Below are 19,727 nucleotides of genomic sequence, written 5' to 3'. Positions count from 1 at the left end.
TACTGATGGTCTGAGAAAAATTGTTTTTCAAAAAGTGTTTTGCTCCGAAAATAAAAGTAACAAAAATAGGTTTGAAAACCACTGGTTCAATAATTTCTAACTTCCATCTCTAAAACTTTTAAGAACAAAATGGACAGGACTTATAAACCGACCAAAAAAGGTAAAAATTCTCTATTATACAATATAATATAATGACCTATAATAGAAAAATTGAAGGAGCCTGGAAACTTAACGTGAATATGTCATTTAAACACCTGATTTTAGTTACAACCTCCTGCCCTACAACAGGGTAAAGGGAAAAGTTCTGAAATAAGCCTCAAAAGACCTGGCTTCTCTTTCTTGATCTGCATCTTACAATTCACATGATGTGGTAGTTTTAAAATATGTCCATAAATTCTTTGATATTCCTCCTATCAAAAGATGGAGTCTAATTCTTTTCCCTTTGAACCTGGCTCTCTGCGGTTGAAAAATGTGGCAGAATGCTGTATGACTAGATTACAGAATAAAGCTGAACTTTCTATCACGTATAAAAACAAGTAGCAAAACTAAATCCTAAATTTACATGGAAGAAGGTGCTAGTAAACTATGAAATGTCAAACAAAACTCAACAAGGATCAAACAAAATCAGTATGTTGGAAAATTAACCCTTTAAATCAAAAAACTCGGGTGTAGAAGATATTTTACAACTCATAATTCCTCATTTTCTCAGTCTATAGATGAGTAAACGAAGGGTCTCGAGGGCTAGGTTTAAAGTCTAAGGTCCCAATGACAGCTACTAGTAGTAGTAAACTCAAAGACGCAGTTCTTATTTAGTATCATAATTGATGACCTGTGAGTGCTGGGCAGGTAATAAGCGAGCTACAATCTGAAGGATCCCTCTAGCAGTTCAGTACTCTGTACTGCTTCTGACTACTTCAGTAGTGGCAAGCCGTGGAAACAGGGAGAGACCAGAGTGGATTACTCATAACAGGTGGTGTTTACATCCTTGTCTATAGGATGACTTTTCTGAACATTTGGCAAAAAATAAAATTGAAGGTGGGAGAGAGAAAGGAAGAAAGAAGGGAAAAAAAACCCCACTCTGACTCACAGGACTTTAGCCATCAGAGCCAAATAAAGTGACACATTCATTAGTGTTTGGAGATGTACTTTTTACTAAGTTCAATGCTATGTGTGTTTGTAAAACTACAATGAAAGCATACATAAAATGTTCTTTTATGGGTCTAGTTATAAAAATATTCAAAAGTCCTTTTTATACAAGGTTATCTCTAATAGAATAGATGCCCTATACTGGATGTATCTTAGAGAACTTATTGTAGCCTTGAGATAGGATACAGGGTGAACTGGCCAGAAACCCAGAAAAAGTACCTCCCATATATTTCCTCATTCAGTAAATTATTTACTGAGTAAAGACTCTGTGTACCATGGACACTGGATCCTGGAGATACATAGAAATTGCAAATGCACTTACTGTTGGACTCAATTCCACTTCTAAGAAATCTTACAGATAAACCTGTATAGGAACAAAATGACATATATACAGAGCCATTCACTGTGGCATTGTTTACAATAGCAAAAGACAAAAAACCAACTAATTTATTTTAATAGGATCTTAGTAAGCCCAATACAATGGAATATAATTATAAAAAAAGAGTAAGGAAGCTCTTTATGTACTGACATAGAAAGATATCCAGGGTACATTAAGGAAAAAAAACAAGGTGCTGGATAATGTGTAGGTAGTTACTTTATTTTAAGATAAAGTGGAAAATCAGAATGAATATTTATATTTGCTTTCATTTACATAAAGAAACACAGGAAAGAATACAGAAGACAGCAGGGAAGAGTGTGAAAGTGAGACATCTGAAACATACCTAATTTTATAGTTTTAATTTTTGAAACACAGAAGCGTGCTATCCATTCAAAAAATTAACTTTAATATAAAAAAAATTAGACTAGGCTTTTCCCTCTCCAAAAAGAAGCTTAAGGAGTTTATAGACTAGTAAAGAGATAGACGAATCAACAAATCAATCCAGCAAGGTACTCTAAGTTCTTGACAGATAATATCGCTCCCATAGGCATGGTTAAGAAAAGCTAAGTCCAAGGTTACTGAGTGACCTACAAAAGGATCTTGGAAATTTAGTCCAAAATCAAGTCATTCTCCCAGGAATCCTGGAAATGGGGTCATTCGAGGCCTTGGAGATACTTTTTCTAAGATGGAAATCCTACAGCAGTTATTGTGAGTACTTTTCTCTCCCCAGATGGCAAGTCCTGTGCTGGGTTTCTTCTCACAGTTTGTTTCCTTGTCTGCCTCTAAAGCTGCTTTTGGAGAAACTGTGAAAACTCTGTGGTACTTCACCTGCAAATAGATCACAGCATCCCACCACACACAGATCCAGCACCATCTGAGCTGAAGACCACTCTGTTCTCTTGGCTCTTTCAGAGCAGCAAAGAGCATGGGATGCATTTCTCCAGAGTGTGTAAATACTGCACAGTTCATTATGTCACCTCAGGGCTCTTCTAGAGTAAACTCATAAAACAGACTGAGCTGGGAGAGGAACAGTGCCCCGGAGCACTGTCAGAGTTTTAATGTCAACCCTTTCTGAATTACCAAGAGCGCAAAGATATTTTAAAAGGTTTGGAGAGGAATAATTTCCTTTCTTTTAAAGATGGCCTGTGCTGTTTAAAGATGTTTTAAATAATCTGACAGGAGCATAATCACTGTAGAAAGGAAGGTACAAAAGAGTAAGAGAGGATGTAGTGCTTACCACCCCACACCATTACTTACCATTTACATTGTTTTTCTGAAGATGTATCATCCCCAGCAGCTGTTATAGTAGGTAAAACTCCCACACTTCTCTGATCTTTAAAAGGACAGCCAACTCGAGAGGCATACCTAGTCATGTGATCTACAGGGAGGAAAGGCATCCCTCAGCTGTTAGGTAAACCCACGCTGGGCTTTTGCAGCTTCTCTAATACCACTTGAAGATCAGACGGGGAGACAAGCTGTTAGAGAATACCCAGCACAGGTCCCGCTAAAGGGAGGGAAATTGTAATAAATGCCAAGAATGAGGCATCTTTGAGGAAACAATCTTATTGGCAAGAGAGGCTTCGCAAAAGATCATGGAATTATAAACACGCTTACATTCGGAAGACTTTGTCTAACTTCCCACTCAATAAAAGACTTCTTTTGCAGCAGCCTTGACATATGAACTCCATGCCGAATTCAAGCAGCATCCAGACAGAACAGCTAGGAGAAGTCAGCACTAGGAGTTCCAACATGGTAAAGGAAGTCTGCTAACAGGCCTATTCCTGTAGAGTGACATATATACAAATACTCCAAGTTTAGGGTCGGGCTGACTGCAGATTCCACAATAATGGAACAGATGAGAGGGAAGCAGACAAGTGGTGGGAGCCCAAGTAGGTGGACCACATTCTGAATCAATACATGCACCCAGAGAGGAGACAGGCAGGTGTGGGCAACATGCTGGTGAGCTGGGCTCAGAGACTAAGATAGTAGCAGTGTAGAAAGAATGGGGTATAGTGTCAGCGGGAATCAAAAGCTAAGGAATTTGAACGAACAGCCCAAACGAAGAAGGTTATGGCTATGCATCCTTTCCTTTTGACTTCCTATCATTCTCCTTAGCAGGCAATTCAGTGTTCATAAGGTTTCTAACCCTCTGCTGTAGGCTGAACTGTGTCAGCCAGAAAGATATGTTCAAGTCCTAAACCCCCAGGACCTGTTAATGTGACTTGATTTGGAAATAAGGTCTTTGTAGTTGTAACTGAATTAAGATGAGGTCACACTGGATTGGGATGGGCCCTAATCCAGTGACTGGTGTCCTTACAAGAAGAGAGACATTTGGGCACAGAAAGACATACAGGAGAGAAGGCCATGTAAAGATAGAGGCAGAGATTGCAGTGAGGCATCTACAAGCCAAGGGACACCAAGAATTGCTGGCAACCAGCAGAAGCTAGGAGAGAGGCATGGAACAGATCCTCCCTCAGAAGCTTCAAAAGGAACCAACCCGGCCAACACCTGGATTTTAGACTTATAGCCTCCAGAACCAGGAGAGAACACATTTCTGTTGTTTTAAGCCACCAAGTTTGTGGTGCTTTGTTGCAGAAGCCCTAGGAGACTAATACATTCTCCAAGGAGATGACTAAGTTCATGGCAAGAAAAACTTCCATTTCCTTCGCCTACTTCCTCTCTTCCCTCAAGTCCACAGTCTGAGCAAGAAGTGCCCTTCTTTCCTTGCTGGAGCCAACACCTCAACCCCTGTGCTTGTCTTCATCTGGGATCCTATTCTCTCTGTTCATTTTATTATTTTATGTTCCTACTGCAACTTTAACCTCTCCCTGTGTCAGATCTTTTTGCTTGACCACACTACCCTGCAAGATTCCACTGTTCTAGTTTCTGCTTTATAACACACCATTGTAAAGCAATTATACTTCAATAAAGATGTTAAAAAAATTTCTTTTGACTCGGCTTAAAAAAAGAAAAAGATTCCACTGTTCTTTCTTTCTTCCTTCCAGTTCAAGCTACTCTAAAGGCTGTTTACACTGCCCCTAGATTCTTACCAGATTAGTGGTAACACCATTTATCAGCTCACAGCTCTTTAAGTCAGAGGTCTTGGTGGGTGTGGCTGGGTTTTCTACTTGGGGGTCTCTCAAGGTGGAAGCTGGGCTGGACTCTGGGGAAGAATCCTCCTCCGAGGTCCTCAGGTTGCTGGTGGAACTCACTGTTTGCAGGTGAGGCTGCGGTTCCGTCTCCTCGCTGACTGTCAGCCAGGGCTGCTCTCAGCTTCCAGGGACCCTCACAGGTTGCCAAGGGCTGCCCTCAGGCCCTTTGGCTGTATCCCAGCCTACTGTTTCAGGGCTGGCAGCAGAATCCCTTGTGTCAAATCCCCTTAGTGCTTCCAGTGCCTCTGCCTTTGCCTTCTGCAACCAGTGGGAGAAAGCTCTCTGCTTGTAAAGGCTTTACATTACAAGGTTTTGCCTACCTGGATAATCTCCCTATTTTAAGGTCGACCAATTAGTAGCCTTCATTAGACCTACCCCTTAACTTTTTACAGTTTGAATTCTCCTCATCCCATCCTACTGAAACTGTTCTCAAGGTCACCAGTAAACACATTAACCAACAAACCCTTGGCTCTGCCCCAGTGCTTACTCATCTTGTCCTCTCTTACCAATGGCATTATTGACTAAATCCTCTTCTTTAAATTTTCCTTTCCCTTGAATTTCTAAGTCATAGCACAACCTGGGTCTCTTAGCTCCTTCAGGGCTCATTTCCTTTTCTTTTTACCAACTCTCCTTCTTTTAAACTACCTTTGACTCTCTTTTCCTGTCTCTGCCATTCATTAGCTACATAAATTCATGCAGGGCAAGCACTTACAACTCTCTGTGGCTTAAGTTTCCTTACCCTTGGACTAGGAGAATGATTCCTATCTCAGGCTGCTGTAGGGACTACCGGAGTCTATATCTGTACAGTGCTTGGAATTGTGGCCAACACGCAGTGGGCACTATATGAAGTGGCTGGTGTGGCTGCTGTTGTTACTGCTCTGGTGTGCCCACTCGCACAGCTCTTTCCAGTCCTGAGTTCTCTCTTGTTTCACCCTATGCGATAAATACTTGCTAAGATCCCCTGATGAACAAGGGGACTGCCCTAGGCTCTGCAGGGGTTACAAAGGTATTTATTCCCTCATGAAACATACAGTCTAGGAGATTAAAGTACACAAGTGATACTACACAAGGTTGAGAGATGAAAAGAGGTGAGAAAAAAAAAACCCTAAATTGTATGAAGGGAAGAATTACATCTGGTTAGGGAGAATCAGTAAAGGTTTAATAAAAAGGTAGCTTTGGGGCTTCCCTGGTGGCGCAGTGGTTGGGAGTCCGCCTGCCGATGCAGGGGACGCGGGTTCGTGCCCCTGTCCCGGAGGATCCCGCGTGCCGCGCAGCGGCTGGGCCCGCGAGCCATGGCCGCGGAGCCTGTGTGTCCGGAGCCTGTGCTCCGCAACGGGAGAGGCCACAGCAGTGAGAGGCCCGCGTACAGCAAAAAAAAAAAAAAAAAAAAAAAAGGTAGCTTTGAAGAACAGACAGGATCTGACAGGTAGAGAAGAGGGGAGAGAGTGTTCCAGGCAGTGGGAAAAAACTGCACATCTCTGTGGTAAAAAGGTGTGAGGCATCCCGGAGAATAGTTGAAATGTAAGTATGTAGGAGAAAGACGGGAGATAAAGTTGAAAAGCTGTCATATTACGAATATCCTTGCGTGTCAAGGTAAAAAATTTTTATTTAATTTTGGAAGCTAGGGAGTATGGAGATGATGTAATTAGAGTTGTGTGATTAATGTGATATGATTAATCAGGCAAGAGAAACAAGTCAATCAGGAGTTTCCTCAGTCTCTCAGAACAAGAGTTCTGTTGTCAGAAAATGTGGGATTGAATTGTGGTTCTGTCACTTAGCAGCATGACTGCAGCCAAGTCACTTACCCTGTCTGAGCCAATTTTCTTATGGGTGTGAGAAGCAGAATTTTAAGATGGCTGGACGATTCTCAGCCTCCTAGTGTTCCATCCTGATCACCTTGCATAACATGACAAAAGGGGTTGTGCAGATCTAATTAAGGCTACTAACTGGTTGACCTTAAAATAGGGAGATTATCCAGGTAGGCAAAACCTTGTAATGTGAGGCCTTTATAAGTAGAGAGCTTTCTCCCACTGGTTGCAGAAGGGAAAGGCAGAGGCACTGGAAGCACTAAGGGGATTCGACACAAGGGCTCCTGCTGCCAGTCCTGAAACAGTAGGCTGGGATACTGCCAAAGGGCCTGGGGGAAGCCCGTGGCAATCTGTGGGGTTCCCTGGAAGCTGAGAGCAGCCCTGGCTGACAGTCAGCGAGGAGATGGGACCTCAGTCTCAACTGCATACAGTGAGTTCTGCCAGCAACCTGAGGACCTCGGAGGAGGATTCTTCCTCAGAGTCCAGCCCAGTTTCCACCTTGAGAGACCCCCAAGTAGAAAACCCAGCCACCCCCACCAAGACCTCTGACTTAAAGAGTTGTGAGCTAATAAATGGTGTTGTTTTTAAGACATTAGGTTTGTGATAATTCGTTAAGCAGCAACAGAAAACTATACGGCAACGATTCTAATATCTATTCTATTTTATGTGATTGCTCAAAGAAAATTATATGAAAGGTTTCCCTAAATTGTAAATATTATACAAATAAAGGTTACAGTTAGTATCTAGTTAATGTCTAAAATAGAAATCATCTCTCTCAACTTCTCTCCCCCATCAAATAGGCTCACTTTATTTATGGTATAATGGTATCACAATTATAAGTTTGTTTTGTTGTGGGTTGCAGGACTGTGACGTACGGGCACTGGTGCCTCCTTAGAGTAAGACTGAGGTAATGAAATATGCTTGTGTGTGTGTATGTAAATAAAAGAAGAAAGACCCCAAATAGCCAAAGCAAACTTGAGGGAAAAAACGGGCCTGGAGGAATCAGACTCCCTGACTTCAGACTATACTACAAAGCTACAGCAATCAAGACAGTATGGTACTGGCACAAAAACAGAAATGTAGATCAATGGAACAGGATAGAAAGCCCAGAGATAAACCTACACACTTATGGTCAACTTATCTATGACAAATGAGGCAAGGATATACAATGGAGAAAAGACAGTCTCTTCAATAAAGAGACTGGAAAACTGGACAGCTACATGTAAAAGAATGAAATTAGGACACTCCCTAACACTGTACACAAAAATAAACTCAAAACGGATTAAAGACCTAAATGTAAGGCCAGACACTATAAAACTCTTAGAGGAAAACATAGGCAGAACACTCCATGACATAAATCACAGCAAGATCATTTTTGACCCACCTCCTAGAGTAATGGAAATAAAAACAAAAATAAACAAATGGGATCTAAAGAAACTTAAAAGCTTTTGCACAGCAAAGGAAACTATAAACAAGACAAAAAGACAACCCTCAGAATGGGAGAAAATATTTACAAATGAATCAATGGACAAAGTATTAATCTCCAAAATATACAAAGAGCTCATGCAGCTCAGTATTAAAAAACCAACAACCCAGTCAAAAAAATGGGCAGAAGACCTAAATAGACATTTCTCCAAAGAAGACTACAGATGGCCAAGAGGCACATGAAAAGATGCTCAACATCACTAATTAGTAGAGAAATACAAATCAAAACTACAACGAGGTATCACCTCACACAGGTTAGAATGGGCATCATCAGAAAATCTATGAACAACAAATGCTGGAGAGGGTGTGGAGAAAAGGGAACCCTATTGCACTGCTGGTGGGAATGTAAATTGATAGAGCCATTATGGAGGACAGTATGGAGGTTCCTTAAAAACTAAAAATAGAATTACCATATGACCCAGCAATCCCACTGCTGGGCATATACCCTGAGAAAACCATAATTCAAAAAGACACATGCACTCCAATGTTCACTGCAGCACTATTTACAATAGCCAGGTCATGGAAGCAACCTAAACGCCCACTGACAGACGAATGGATAAAGAAGATGTGGTACATATATACAATGGACTATTACTTAGCCATTAAAAGAAACAAAATTGGGTAATTTGTAGAGACGTGGATGGACCAAGAGACTGTCATACAGAGTCAAGTAAGTCCGAAAGAGAAAAACAAATATCGTACATTAATGCATATATGTGGAATCTAGAAAAATGGTACAGATGAACTGGTTTGCAAGGCAGAAATAGAGACACAGATGTACAGAACAAACGTATGGACACCAAGGGGGGAAAGTGGGGCAGGGGTGGGGGTGGTGGTGGTGGTGGGATGAATTGGGAGATTGGGGTTGACATATATACACTAATATGTATAAAACAGATAACTAATAAGAACCTGCTGTATAAAAAAATAAATAAAATAAAATCTAAAAAAAATAAATAAAAGAAGAAAGAAATTATCAAAGGCAAAGGTTGATAAATGAGACAATATAAATACTAACTTGCAAGAGTGTAGAATATGTCTAGCAATCCTTTGGAGTGTCAACAGAAAATATGTGCAAGAATAATTTATGCCATGTGCAGCTTATGGACACAGCAATTTACCAGGAACAAGGTCCTTAAACATTCTGAGGTTTGTTTTTTTTTTGTCCAGGTGTGAGGGACATTTAAACCTTTGCAGATTTGTTTTGTTTCATTACAGGGCAAGGGGCACTTAAAATTATGCAAGTAGTATATGTTCCCTGTGATAAAACAATATAGAGTTGTATAAAGAAATAGAGCATATTAATAATATCCACCCAATCCTACTTTCCTGAGGAAACCATTAACAGGCTGGTGGGCATCCTTCCATACTTCTTTATTCTGCTCAAAGAAGTATAAAAGGCTTCCCCACACTTAAAAAAATTGGAGTCATATTCTACCTATTACTGTGTAACTTGCATTTTTTATTTTACAATGTATTATAAGTATTTCTCCTAGAAAATTTATATACCTGTCATCTCTTAATAAAAGCATGGTATTTACAATATGGATTACCATAATTTAGTCAACCAATTCATTTAGATTGCTTCAAATACCACTATTATAAACAATGTACATTCTTTCCATAGGTCTTTCAACATACGTTATTTCCTTAGAATAAATTCCTAGAAATGTTAACACACGGTCAACGAGTATATGAACATTTTAAAAATTGAATGTATGTCAAATAATTTGCTCTCCAGAAAAGTTGTATCAATTTCCAAGCCCTCTATTCATAAAGGTGCCCATTTTCACACTCCCTAGACAACCCAACAGATACACATGCCTTCAGTCTCTGCCACTGAGTAGGGAAATGTTAACTCCTTGTTTTAATCTGTACTTCCTTTAATACTAGTGAGACTGAGCATCCTTTCACGTGTATTAATTATTCATATTTCCTTTTTTGATTGGTCTGTTCATACACTTTGTCTTTTTCTCCTAATGAAATGTTCATTTTACTGATTTATTAATGATCTCTATGATTCAAGGGTTTGTTTTCACTGACTATGACATCTTACTTTAACTTTGTTTATGACCTTCTAAAATTCCTATAGAAGTTTAAAATTTTCATATGTCTTCAAACTTTTCAATTTTTTTGTTTTATGGCTGTTCACATTGCTATCATTCCAAGAATTTTATTATAAAAACAATTTCCTGTGTTTTCTTCTAGTACTTTTGTAGTTTTTAAAAATCTAAAGTTACCATTTTCAAAAAGTTGGCTAGTTGGCCTAATTCCATCTTTTGAATAATTTAATATCATTTATATACACTATGTTTTACTGATCCATCTCCATGTATTTGGCTACCTTGGTGGAAGTCCTACCATTGGTACAGCTTTATAATATATAGTAATACGAAGGAATGGGTTCCCTCATTACTTTTTCTTGCATCCTCTCATTTATTCTTATAAATCAAATAGAGCATCATTTTCTTAAGTTTCTCCCCAAAAAACTGTTGAAAAATTCATTGAATGTTAGAGAGTAAATTGGGTGTATCTGACATCTCTATGATATTTAAGTTTTTCCATTCAAACCACCTTTTAGTCTTCTGATAAAGTTTCATAGTTTTTCTTTGTATAGGTTTTGCTCACTTTCTCCTTGGTTTATTTCTAAATATTTCATATATTTTCCAATAACTCTTCTGATTGATTACTGCTCAAATAAAGGAAATCTACTGAATTTTTGTATGTTTATATTGTGTCAGGCTCCCTAACCAAACTTTCTTATTCATAAGCTTTGTATGTCATTCTCTTACTCTAGGTAACAATTACCTAAAAATAATGATTTTGCTCCTTTCTGTAAATATTTATAGCTTATTTTTTATTGTATTAACTAACTAGACCTAGTAGAACATTGAATAATTAAAATCTACTTTTTAATAGTTCAAAAATATACTTGCACCAAGATACACATACTACATATACTTTTAATAATTGTAACTACATTAATTTTTAAAATTAAAAATTTTTTACCATTCTTGATGTTAGGGAAAACAAGATGTGTAGGTGAACTTCTGTTTTCAGAGGCTTCTTTCTTCTGGTTAACAGTTGAAATAAAACTGCTGAAAGTAGAAATCTGGCCTTTGGATCCCCTGTCCAAACCCTAAAAACAGAAAAGTTAACATTGCAGCATAATTCCTAGTCACTCTATTTAAATTATTTTCTTGCAAAAATCATAAACATTTAAAATAGGGATTTTAATCTGATGATAGATGCACGATAGATAGATAGATAAAACCTCTATATATTATTGACTTACCTTTTCCAGACCAAATTGTTTTAATTATAAAAGGAAAACAGTCATGCCATCTAACTGCTTACAGGTTGATACAGTTTGGAAATGGGGATAATAACAGTACCTTCCTCACAGGGTTACTGTGAGTTTTAACTGAGATAATGCGTGTAAAACAATGAGCAGAGTTCCTTGTCCACAGTACATGTTCCATTCATGTTAACTGCTATTTTAACTTGGTATTTAGGTAACACTGTTTTTGTGACCTCCACAAATATTTTTTCAGTAGTTAACATGCATATGATACTTCGCAGGTTGATTCATTAAAGGTTTTCTTGTCTTGATGCAACTTCAAAAGCTCAGGTCAAAAGATAAATCTTTTAGAGTTCATTTATTTCTCTAAACACGAGATTGGACTTTGGGTATAAGGGGACTTAAGAAAAATATGGCTAGGCATTCTTTGCTTTCAGAGTAGAGAGTTTTTCATTTCCTCCTTCCTCATTTACCAGACTGATTTCCACTTAGCTTTTTAGAATCAACTCAGATGCCATGTTGCAAAAACATTTACACTCACCAAATATTCACTCTCCCACATCGCCCACTCTCTTACAGCTAAATGGAGTCATCTGATTAATTCTAATAGGCCAGAAGCAGAAGTGATGTCTGCCATTTTTGGACCAGAAAGTACGAATGCATTTAAGGCTGGTGGGCCAATCACCAGTTCCTCTCTCTTTTCTTCCACTGCAGTAATCCCAGAGGCTACAAACTGAGATGCTAGAGCATTCGTTGGCTTGGGTCCCCGAATCACTATGTGGAGCAGAGCCACTGCTGACCGACATTAGATTATACCATCAGCAATAAATGCACCTTTACAATTTTCAAACACTGAAACTTGGGACTACCTTGTAAATGCAGCCTAACCCATTCTATCATAACTTCTCTGCAAAGCTTTTTCTGGTGGTCACCATTTCCACAAAAATCAATCACTCTTATTTATACTTGTGATTTATTTAAATTATTCCACTGAAATTATAATTGGTCCCATACTGGTCCTTCATGCTGGACTAGAAATTCCTTACTCATCACAGAGCTCGACGTCCAGGGAATCCTGTGCATAGATCCTACACTTCAGAGTAAATTTATTGTTTTTCTTTTTAAGAGATTAGTATAGAAAAATAACCCAGAAAAAAATTCAGATACTATACACATAGAATTTAAAAGTTTCTGGACTTGAGATTTCTAGAAATTAGTTATTTAACTTCTTTATTTCATAGATGAGGAAAATGGAATTGAGACTCACCTAAAGTCATTCAGCTAACAAAGCCACAGAGATGTGAGGGGCACTAAATGAGAACTTGAGGAATGCTTCCATAAGGAAAGTACATATGCGATTTTGTGTGTGTGACATCTTTGGCTGCTCAAAGAATTTGGGTTTGTTTTTTTGTTTGTTTGCTTTATTTGTTTTTGCTTGCTTTTTGGCTAGATTTAGGCTCAGTGAAGTCTGAATCAATATTTCTGTGTTAGGATTAGGCTACATGATCCAGCCTAAAAAAAGTTAAACATATTGCCCAACTGAAATAAAATCATCTTCTAACAGATATAGGATATGAATCTGAAGTTTCAGAATCACAGACAACATCATCTAGCGTCTTGTACAGAACATATGACACGCTGAGTGTTCCACAAATGGTTACTCCTATGATAATAACACACTAAAACAAGTCATGTATTGAGTACTAGGTATATGCCTACTATTATATTAGGTGATTAATACAACATTCCTATGAGTTGCACATTCACACTTCATTTTACAAATGAGGAAACTGAAGTACCATGCCGAAGTTCACAGAGCTGGGAAGTGGGAATTCAAACTCTAGTCTGAATAACCTTAATGTCTGTATTCTTAAACCACTATAGCTCAGAGTTTCTCACTACAGTAGCTATCACTTATTAAGGATTTATCATGTGATAGGAAGTATGTTACACATATCATCCTGTTTTCACAACTCTTGTGGTGGATGTTATCTTCTCTACTTTTATAGATATATGCTGAATGAAATATAATAGCTTTAGGAGCAACTCACCTAACCAGAGGAAATTAACATAAGCAGAAAAACTAACTAGGAAAATGTTTGATATTCTAGCACTCTGGGAAAGACTCAATATTTTATTTTTCTCCCCCTTCCTCTACCCCTTCTTTTTTTTTTTCGGTACGCGGGCCTCTCACTGTTGTGGCCTCTCCCGTTGCGGAGCACAGGCTCCAGACGCACAGGCTCAGTGGCCATGGCTCACGGGCCCAGCCGCTCCGTGGCATGTGGGATCTTCCCGGACCGGGGCACGAACCCGTGTCCCCTGCATCAGCAGGCGGACTCTCAACCACTGCGCCACCGGGGAGGCCCTCCCCTACCCCTTCTTAATAAAAGGAGATCCCAAAGAACATTGCTTGGTTCACTTGTGGAATCTTCAAATAATTTTAAAAAAACCCCACAAGTAATTGATTCAATCAATAAAGCCATTTAACAACTATCAGTTCTAATCCTTAACAGATTTATAATGTAGATTCCCAAAGAGGACAGAGAAAATTGGAGAAAGAGATTAATAAAATAGCGATATGTAGTACTTTTCTATAAAAGTCTTTGTAAATTACATAATTTGCATAATCTTGGTAAATTAAAACAATATGCTCAAGTTCACAGACCTAGCTAATTAGAAAAATAAAATTAAAATAACCTATACATTTGAAAAAGTATATCATTCCTTGTTATAACTGCTCCCTGCAGTGGAAGCCGTGGAGTCCTAACCAATGCACGCCAGGGAAGTCCCTAAACCAATCTTTGATAGAAGAATAATTGCTGGCTCTGTTCCATCATGAAGCACTTTTTAAAGTCATAATATCTCACTATATTAGAGTCTCCGGAGTAAAATTTTTTAAACTGTTTACAAAATTCATTATTTTGTAATGTTTACAAAATTCATTCACAACATATTTTAAACTACTAGCTTTGCAACCAGCTGGAAATGCTAGCATTTTAAATCATGTCAAGTAAAAATTAATGTTGCATTCTAGCTATTAGATAAGTGAGACTGGCAGAAGTTTTATTTATTATAGAGACAACACACACAAATGCATAGGTAGATGGAGTCTACATAGAGCTCTTTGGTTTAGTTGGCTGTGCAAAGTTGTCATAGGGGATCCAGTCACCAGGATATGTTAAATTATGTTCAGTATCTTCTATTTGAGAAGAGATGTACATAATGTTATTTCAGAAAATGTTCCATACAATAAATGATTGGGTATTCTAAAATGTCCAACAACACTTGGCTAGTTGGAAAATTCACTTATGTAGAATAAGTGAATGTAGAATATCTGTCATCAGTAATACCAAATAAAAAGCATTAATGGTAATAATACAAAGGAAATTCTACATACACTAGCATAGTAGTTCTCAAACTTTCTAGTTTCAGGACCTCTCTGCATTCTTAAAAATTATTGTATGTATGTACAATTCCTTTTAAAATAGAATAAACCCATTTATGGACAATTAAATGTTTTCCCAAACAAAAATCAGTGAGAAGAGTGGCATGGTTTACATTTTGCAAATCTATTTTTTGTTTGTTTGTTTGTTTGTTTGTTTTTTTGGGGGGGTACGCAGGCCTCTCACTGTTGTGGCCTCTCCCGTTGCAGAGCACAGGCTCCGGACGTGCAGGCACAGCGGCCATGGCTCATGGGCCCAGCCGCTCCGTGGCATGTGGGATCTTCCCAGACCAGGACACGAACCTGTGTCCCCTGCATCGGCAGGCAGACTCTCAACCACTGCGCCACCAGGGAAGCCCGCAAATCTATTTTTATATCTGTTTCTGCATTCAACTTGTTGCAATATCATGTGTCACACAGAAAACTACACCGTACACTCGAGAGAACGAGAGAGAACAAAACAACACAAATAACATCCCAGTATCATTACAAAAGTAGTTTTGACCTCATGGACATCTAAAAGGATGTTGAGGACCACATGTTGAGGACTGCTGCAGTAGGAATAAACAGTAATTAGAACAAAGAATGAACCTAAGAAATCTTGGGAGAACAAGAAGACAACATTTAAATCTGCACTAATATAACCATTTGCTACTGAGCACTTAAAATGTGCTAGTAAGTGTAAAATACACAGTGTTCAAAGGCTTAGTATGAAGAAGAGCTAAAATAGCTCATTAAGCGTCTATATTGATTAAATGTTGAAATGGTAAATTTCTTGATATACTGTATTAAATAAAATACATTATTAAAATTTATTTTATGTCTTTATTTTTATTCTTTTTAATGTGGCTATTAGAAAACTTGAAATTACGTATGTGGTTCACATTCTATTTCTATTCGACAGAGCTGATATAGATGAAAGCATACTTTCCTAAACTAGATCCAATCCAACATACAATCTTAGGAATTAGGACAGAATTATTATTCTGATTCATCATTTCCCTGCATCATTCTGGAAGAAAAGATTTGCTGGACAGGTAGTAAATTTAAATACAGTATAAAAGATAGATGAAGAATCAAACATATCTGAAGTAATAAAAACTGAGTTTCTTGCTTTGGTCATTTCAGATATGTATATAGGGACAATGGCGATCTGTACACTTCGGTCACACCTCAATGAAATTTATTTTTCAAACCCAAAGATAAATAGTTCGGCAATACATTAAGTGCTCTTAATATAAAGCAGGGATCCTTCAGTCTCAATGAGTCCAGAGAATACCTATGATGCATAGAAAAACTACTTTACAAAAGACTTGAGTGGCTTCCTGAGATACTGAACAAATGTTACTATGTCAAAAGATTGGTGAACAAATGTACATTTATATGTTTTAAGTTAAAATAAAAAGCACTGAATATGCTTTGCTTTACCAACTTTTAAAATAAACTGACCTAAACTACCAGTTAGGGCCACACCAGATGAGAGACCTTAACTGTATTTAGAGTCTACAAAGGAGACTATTTGAGGCCCTGTTCCTGGGTAAAGATATTTTGTTCTTCTTTTTTTTAAATTAATTAATTAATTAATTAATTTATTTATTTTATTGCGGTACGCAGGCCTCTCACTGCTGTGGCCTCTCCCGTTGTGGAGCACAGGCTCCGGACATGCAGGCTCAGCGGCCATGGCTCACGGGCCTAGCCGCTCCGCGGCATGTGGGATCTTCCCGGACTGGGGCATGAACCCGTGTCCCCTGCATTGGCAGGTGGACTCTCAACCACTGCGCCACCAGGGAAGCCCTGTTCTTCTTTTTTGTATGTTTCTTCACAGTTCCTTATTAGGATACTAGGTTATAAAATCAGTGCTCTATATCCTTCTACTAAGATGTGAAAAGTTGGCTACTTTCAAGGTGTGAAGAATCTCCCTCCCCAACTAAATAGCACCGGCCCAAGTGAAATTACTTTCTTTAAGTGATATAAACCACATCTTTCAAAGGAGACTAGGAAGGATGTGGATTCTGAAACAAAATTTTAACACTCAAAAAAAAATCACAATGCGATTGACCTTATAGATAACTGAAAACTAACTCTACTTAATACAGAGGAAATGTTAGTCCTGATGCTCAGAAATTTCAGTGTTTGCTTATCAGAAAGGTAAAGTAGCTTGGGTGATTTTATTCACTTATTTGACAAGATGGGAAAAAAAGAAATTGCATCAACAGATTACCCTTATAGGATAAAATACTACTTTTAAAATGTGTGATTTGAGGTAGTCACAATTCTCAACCAATTTACTGTTCTTTAATAAAAACGTCTGGATCAAAACCAAGTTAATTTGAAACATAGCTTTCTTTAATGACTAGGTTCAAACTTCACAATGACTTTTCAATTAAGCTGAATTAGTAAAATTTTAATAATTTCTATTTTTAAAAGGCAGACATTTATTATAATTATTCCCTGTAAAATGTTTTTTGACTGCTTACTAAACTGTCACCAACTTATAAATATCAACTTAAGAACAACTAGGTATTCATATAAGGCTTAGCAGTCTAACATTTTTATAGTGCAAGAAGGGATCCTTGTCACAGGAGAAAAAGTAGAAAAATCCAAACTTTCCAGAGCTTTCTCAGCTCCACCTACTTCTTCATTCATCTTCTGTTGATCTTTCGCTACTCTCTCTTCCTCAATTCAAGTAAATATAAGCAAGTTAATTTCCAAACACTATGCCAAACTAAGCTGCTACACTGGAACAGTGAGCAGTACCCCTTTCTGAAGCCATTACTTTTCCCTTTCAGAAAAATTCATATGTACCATACCCCAGCCCTGAAGAGTTCAGAGAGCACATGACATCCCTTAATTCAAAGAGTGCTCATGTGTGTGTGTGTGTGTGTGTGTGTGTGTGTGTGTGACATCCCTTAATTCAAAGAGTGCTCGTGTGTGTGTGTGTGTGTGTGTGTGTGTGTGTGTGTGGAGGGGGGTGGTGCAGGAAGAGGAGGGAGTCAGGTAGGTTGATAAAGGTAGTATCTGTAGAGCTTGAGGCTTGATATAGAAGGTTGTAAAGCAGTTCCCTAGTGGCCTAGTGGTTAGGATTCGGGGCTTTCACTGCTGTGGCCCGGGTCTGACCCCTAGTCAGGGAACCAAGATCCCGCAAGATGCGTGCAAGTCACAGCCAAAAAAAAAAAAAAGAAAGCTTGTAAAGGAAAGTACTGAAGCCACAGGACAGGATGGGAAAGGGCTGGCTGGCTTACGTGAATGCTTACTTTGTCAAGGCTCTTTCTTAAATACTTTATGTGTATTAACTAAGTTAGTCTTCTTATCTACCCTGTGAGGTAAGTTCTATTACTATTTTCCCCATTTTATAGAAAGGGAGCTACAAATAGCAAGGCAGTATCATACTGGACACTTCTAGAGGTTTTCTGGTTCATAACTTATGGGTTTTTAAAAAATAAATAAATTTATTTATTTATTTATTTTTGGCTGCGTTGGGTCTTCATTGCTGTGCACGGGCTTCTCATTGCGGTGGCTTCTCTTGTTGAGGAGCACGGGCTCTAGGCACGCAGGCTTCAGTAGTTGTGGCTCATGGGCTCAGTAGTTGTGGCTCGCGGGCTCTAGAGCGCAGGCTCAGTAGTTGTGGTGCACGGGCTTAGTGGCTTCGCAGCATGTGGGATCTTCCCAGACCAGGGCTCGAACCTGTGCCTCCTGCATTGGCAGGCATATTCTCAACCACTGCGCCACCAGGGAAGCCCCTGATTTGTAACTTATAATGACCATTTTTCTTCAACTGTAAATATAGTCAAATTATGCATGTCCTAACATCCTGAGTTAATTTTGAATGGGAGGATAAGTAGGCAACTACAATATGGCTTTGCAATTAAAAATAAGTTGGCAGACGACTTTACAACCCACTCAAAATTAGACACACCTTGGTTATGTATTTATGTAGCGACAGCCTTCCCTTTTTGTGTCTTATGACTCTCTGATCACTCTTCTTTAATGAGATTGCTTTATTTTACATAGAATTTAATGATACGTTCATACCATAATTAAAACTGATATTATCAGATATTCTAGAATACATATTTCTCTCCCGTAACAGTTCTATCTCTAGTAACAAAGTTTTGAACAAATTTGTCACTGGACCACATCCTTTTTTCTAAACTAGGAAATACTGCTATAGGTACAGGTTCTTTGAACCCCATGGTCCCTGACCACAGATACAGAGTACATGGAATAAGGCAAAGAGCATGGCATTTTTTTGAGTCAGAAAAGTCTCAACTGAAACCGAGCTCTGCCCCTTACTAGCCATTTTACCCTCTGGCAAGGCATACTACACATAACCTGACTCTCAGATTCCTGTCTGTTAAGTGGGAACAGTATCTTCCTCATGGTCACAGCAGTTAGGTGATTGGCTTTGGTTGCACTAACTGACTAGATGAAAGATACATGGAAAATGCCTGAGTAGGTACTGAAGTAAATAGTGGCAATTACTTGTATTATTTACATGTATTACACATATGCATAAATGATGCACTTTTATAATATCTGTGGTTTATTAAATTGCTTAAGACACTTTTACCTCATTCTCTCCCATCTCATCTCATTTAAAAAGGGTACAAAATTTTCCAAAAATAAGTTTGTTCCAAACACCTAGATGGGCAAGTTTTATCGAAGTTCAAACATACACGTTTATTTGGAATGCTGTTGGCTGGACTGCCTTTTTACGTAAATGTTTTTCTCTGAGAGAACTCATCTGCAAACTTTAGAATCCTTTTTCTTTATTAATCTTCCTTCTCTTTCATCCCTGTTATCTAGGTTCCACTAGATTCCACTTCATGTGGATTCTTCCATCCCTTATACCTTATCACATGGCCACAACTCTAGCAGATGCCCCATCATCTCCAGTATGAACTGCAGAGCTCCTTCCTTGTCCTCTTTCTCCTTCCTCCTCCAGTCTAACTACCTCTAATTACTACCACTAATTTCATTATGTTGTTCCTCTTTTTAAGAAACTCCAATGGTT

The 19,727-nt window shown here is 38.4% G+C and overlaps 1 protein-coding gene across 4 annotated transcripts in view; it reads right to left on the bottom strand.

Annotated features, from left to right (window-relative positions):
* The window catches only part of HECTD2 (HECT domain E3 ubiquitin protein ligase 2), an 87,660-nt gene that overhangs the window by 63,579 nt on the left and 4,354 nt on the right, over nucleotides 1-19,727 (bottom strand). For 3 of the 4 annotated variants that reach the window (XM_082639244.1, XM_082639245.1, XM_082639246.1), the window contains exon 2: nucleotides 10,980-11,109. In XM_082639244.1, coding sequence (XP_082495370.1) covers nucleotides 10,980-11,109 — 130 coding nt within the window. Of the gene's footprint in view, nucleotides 1-10,979; nucleotides 11,110-19,727 lie in introns of those variants that run through there. The other variant, XM_082639247.1, reaches the window with a different exon arrangement.

Source organism: Mesoplodon mirus, assembly GCF_964341445.2.
Source record: "Mesoplodon mirus genome assembly, chromosome: 2".
Classification (NCBI taxonomy): Eukaryota; Metazoa; Chordata; class Mammalia; order Artiodactyla; family Ziphiidae; genus Mesoplodon; species Mesoplodon mirus.
The sequence above is the reverse complement of the archived record's forward strand: the minus strand, read 5'-3'. Positions and strand labels throughout refer to the sequence as shown.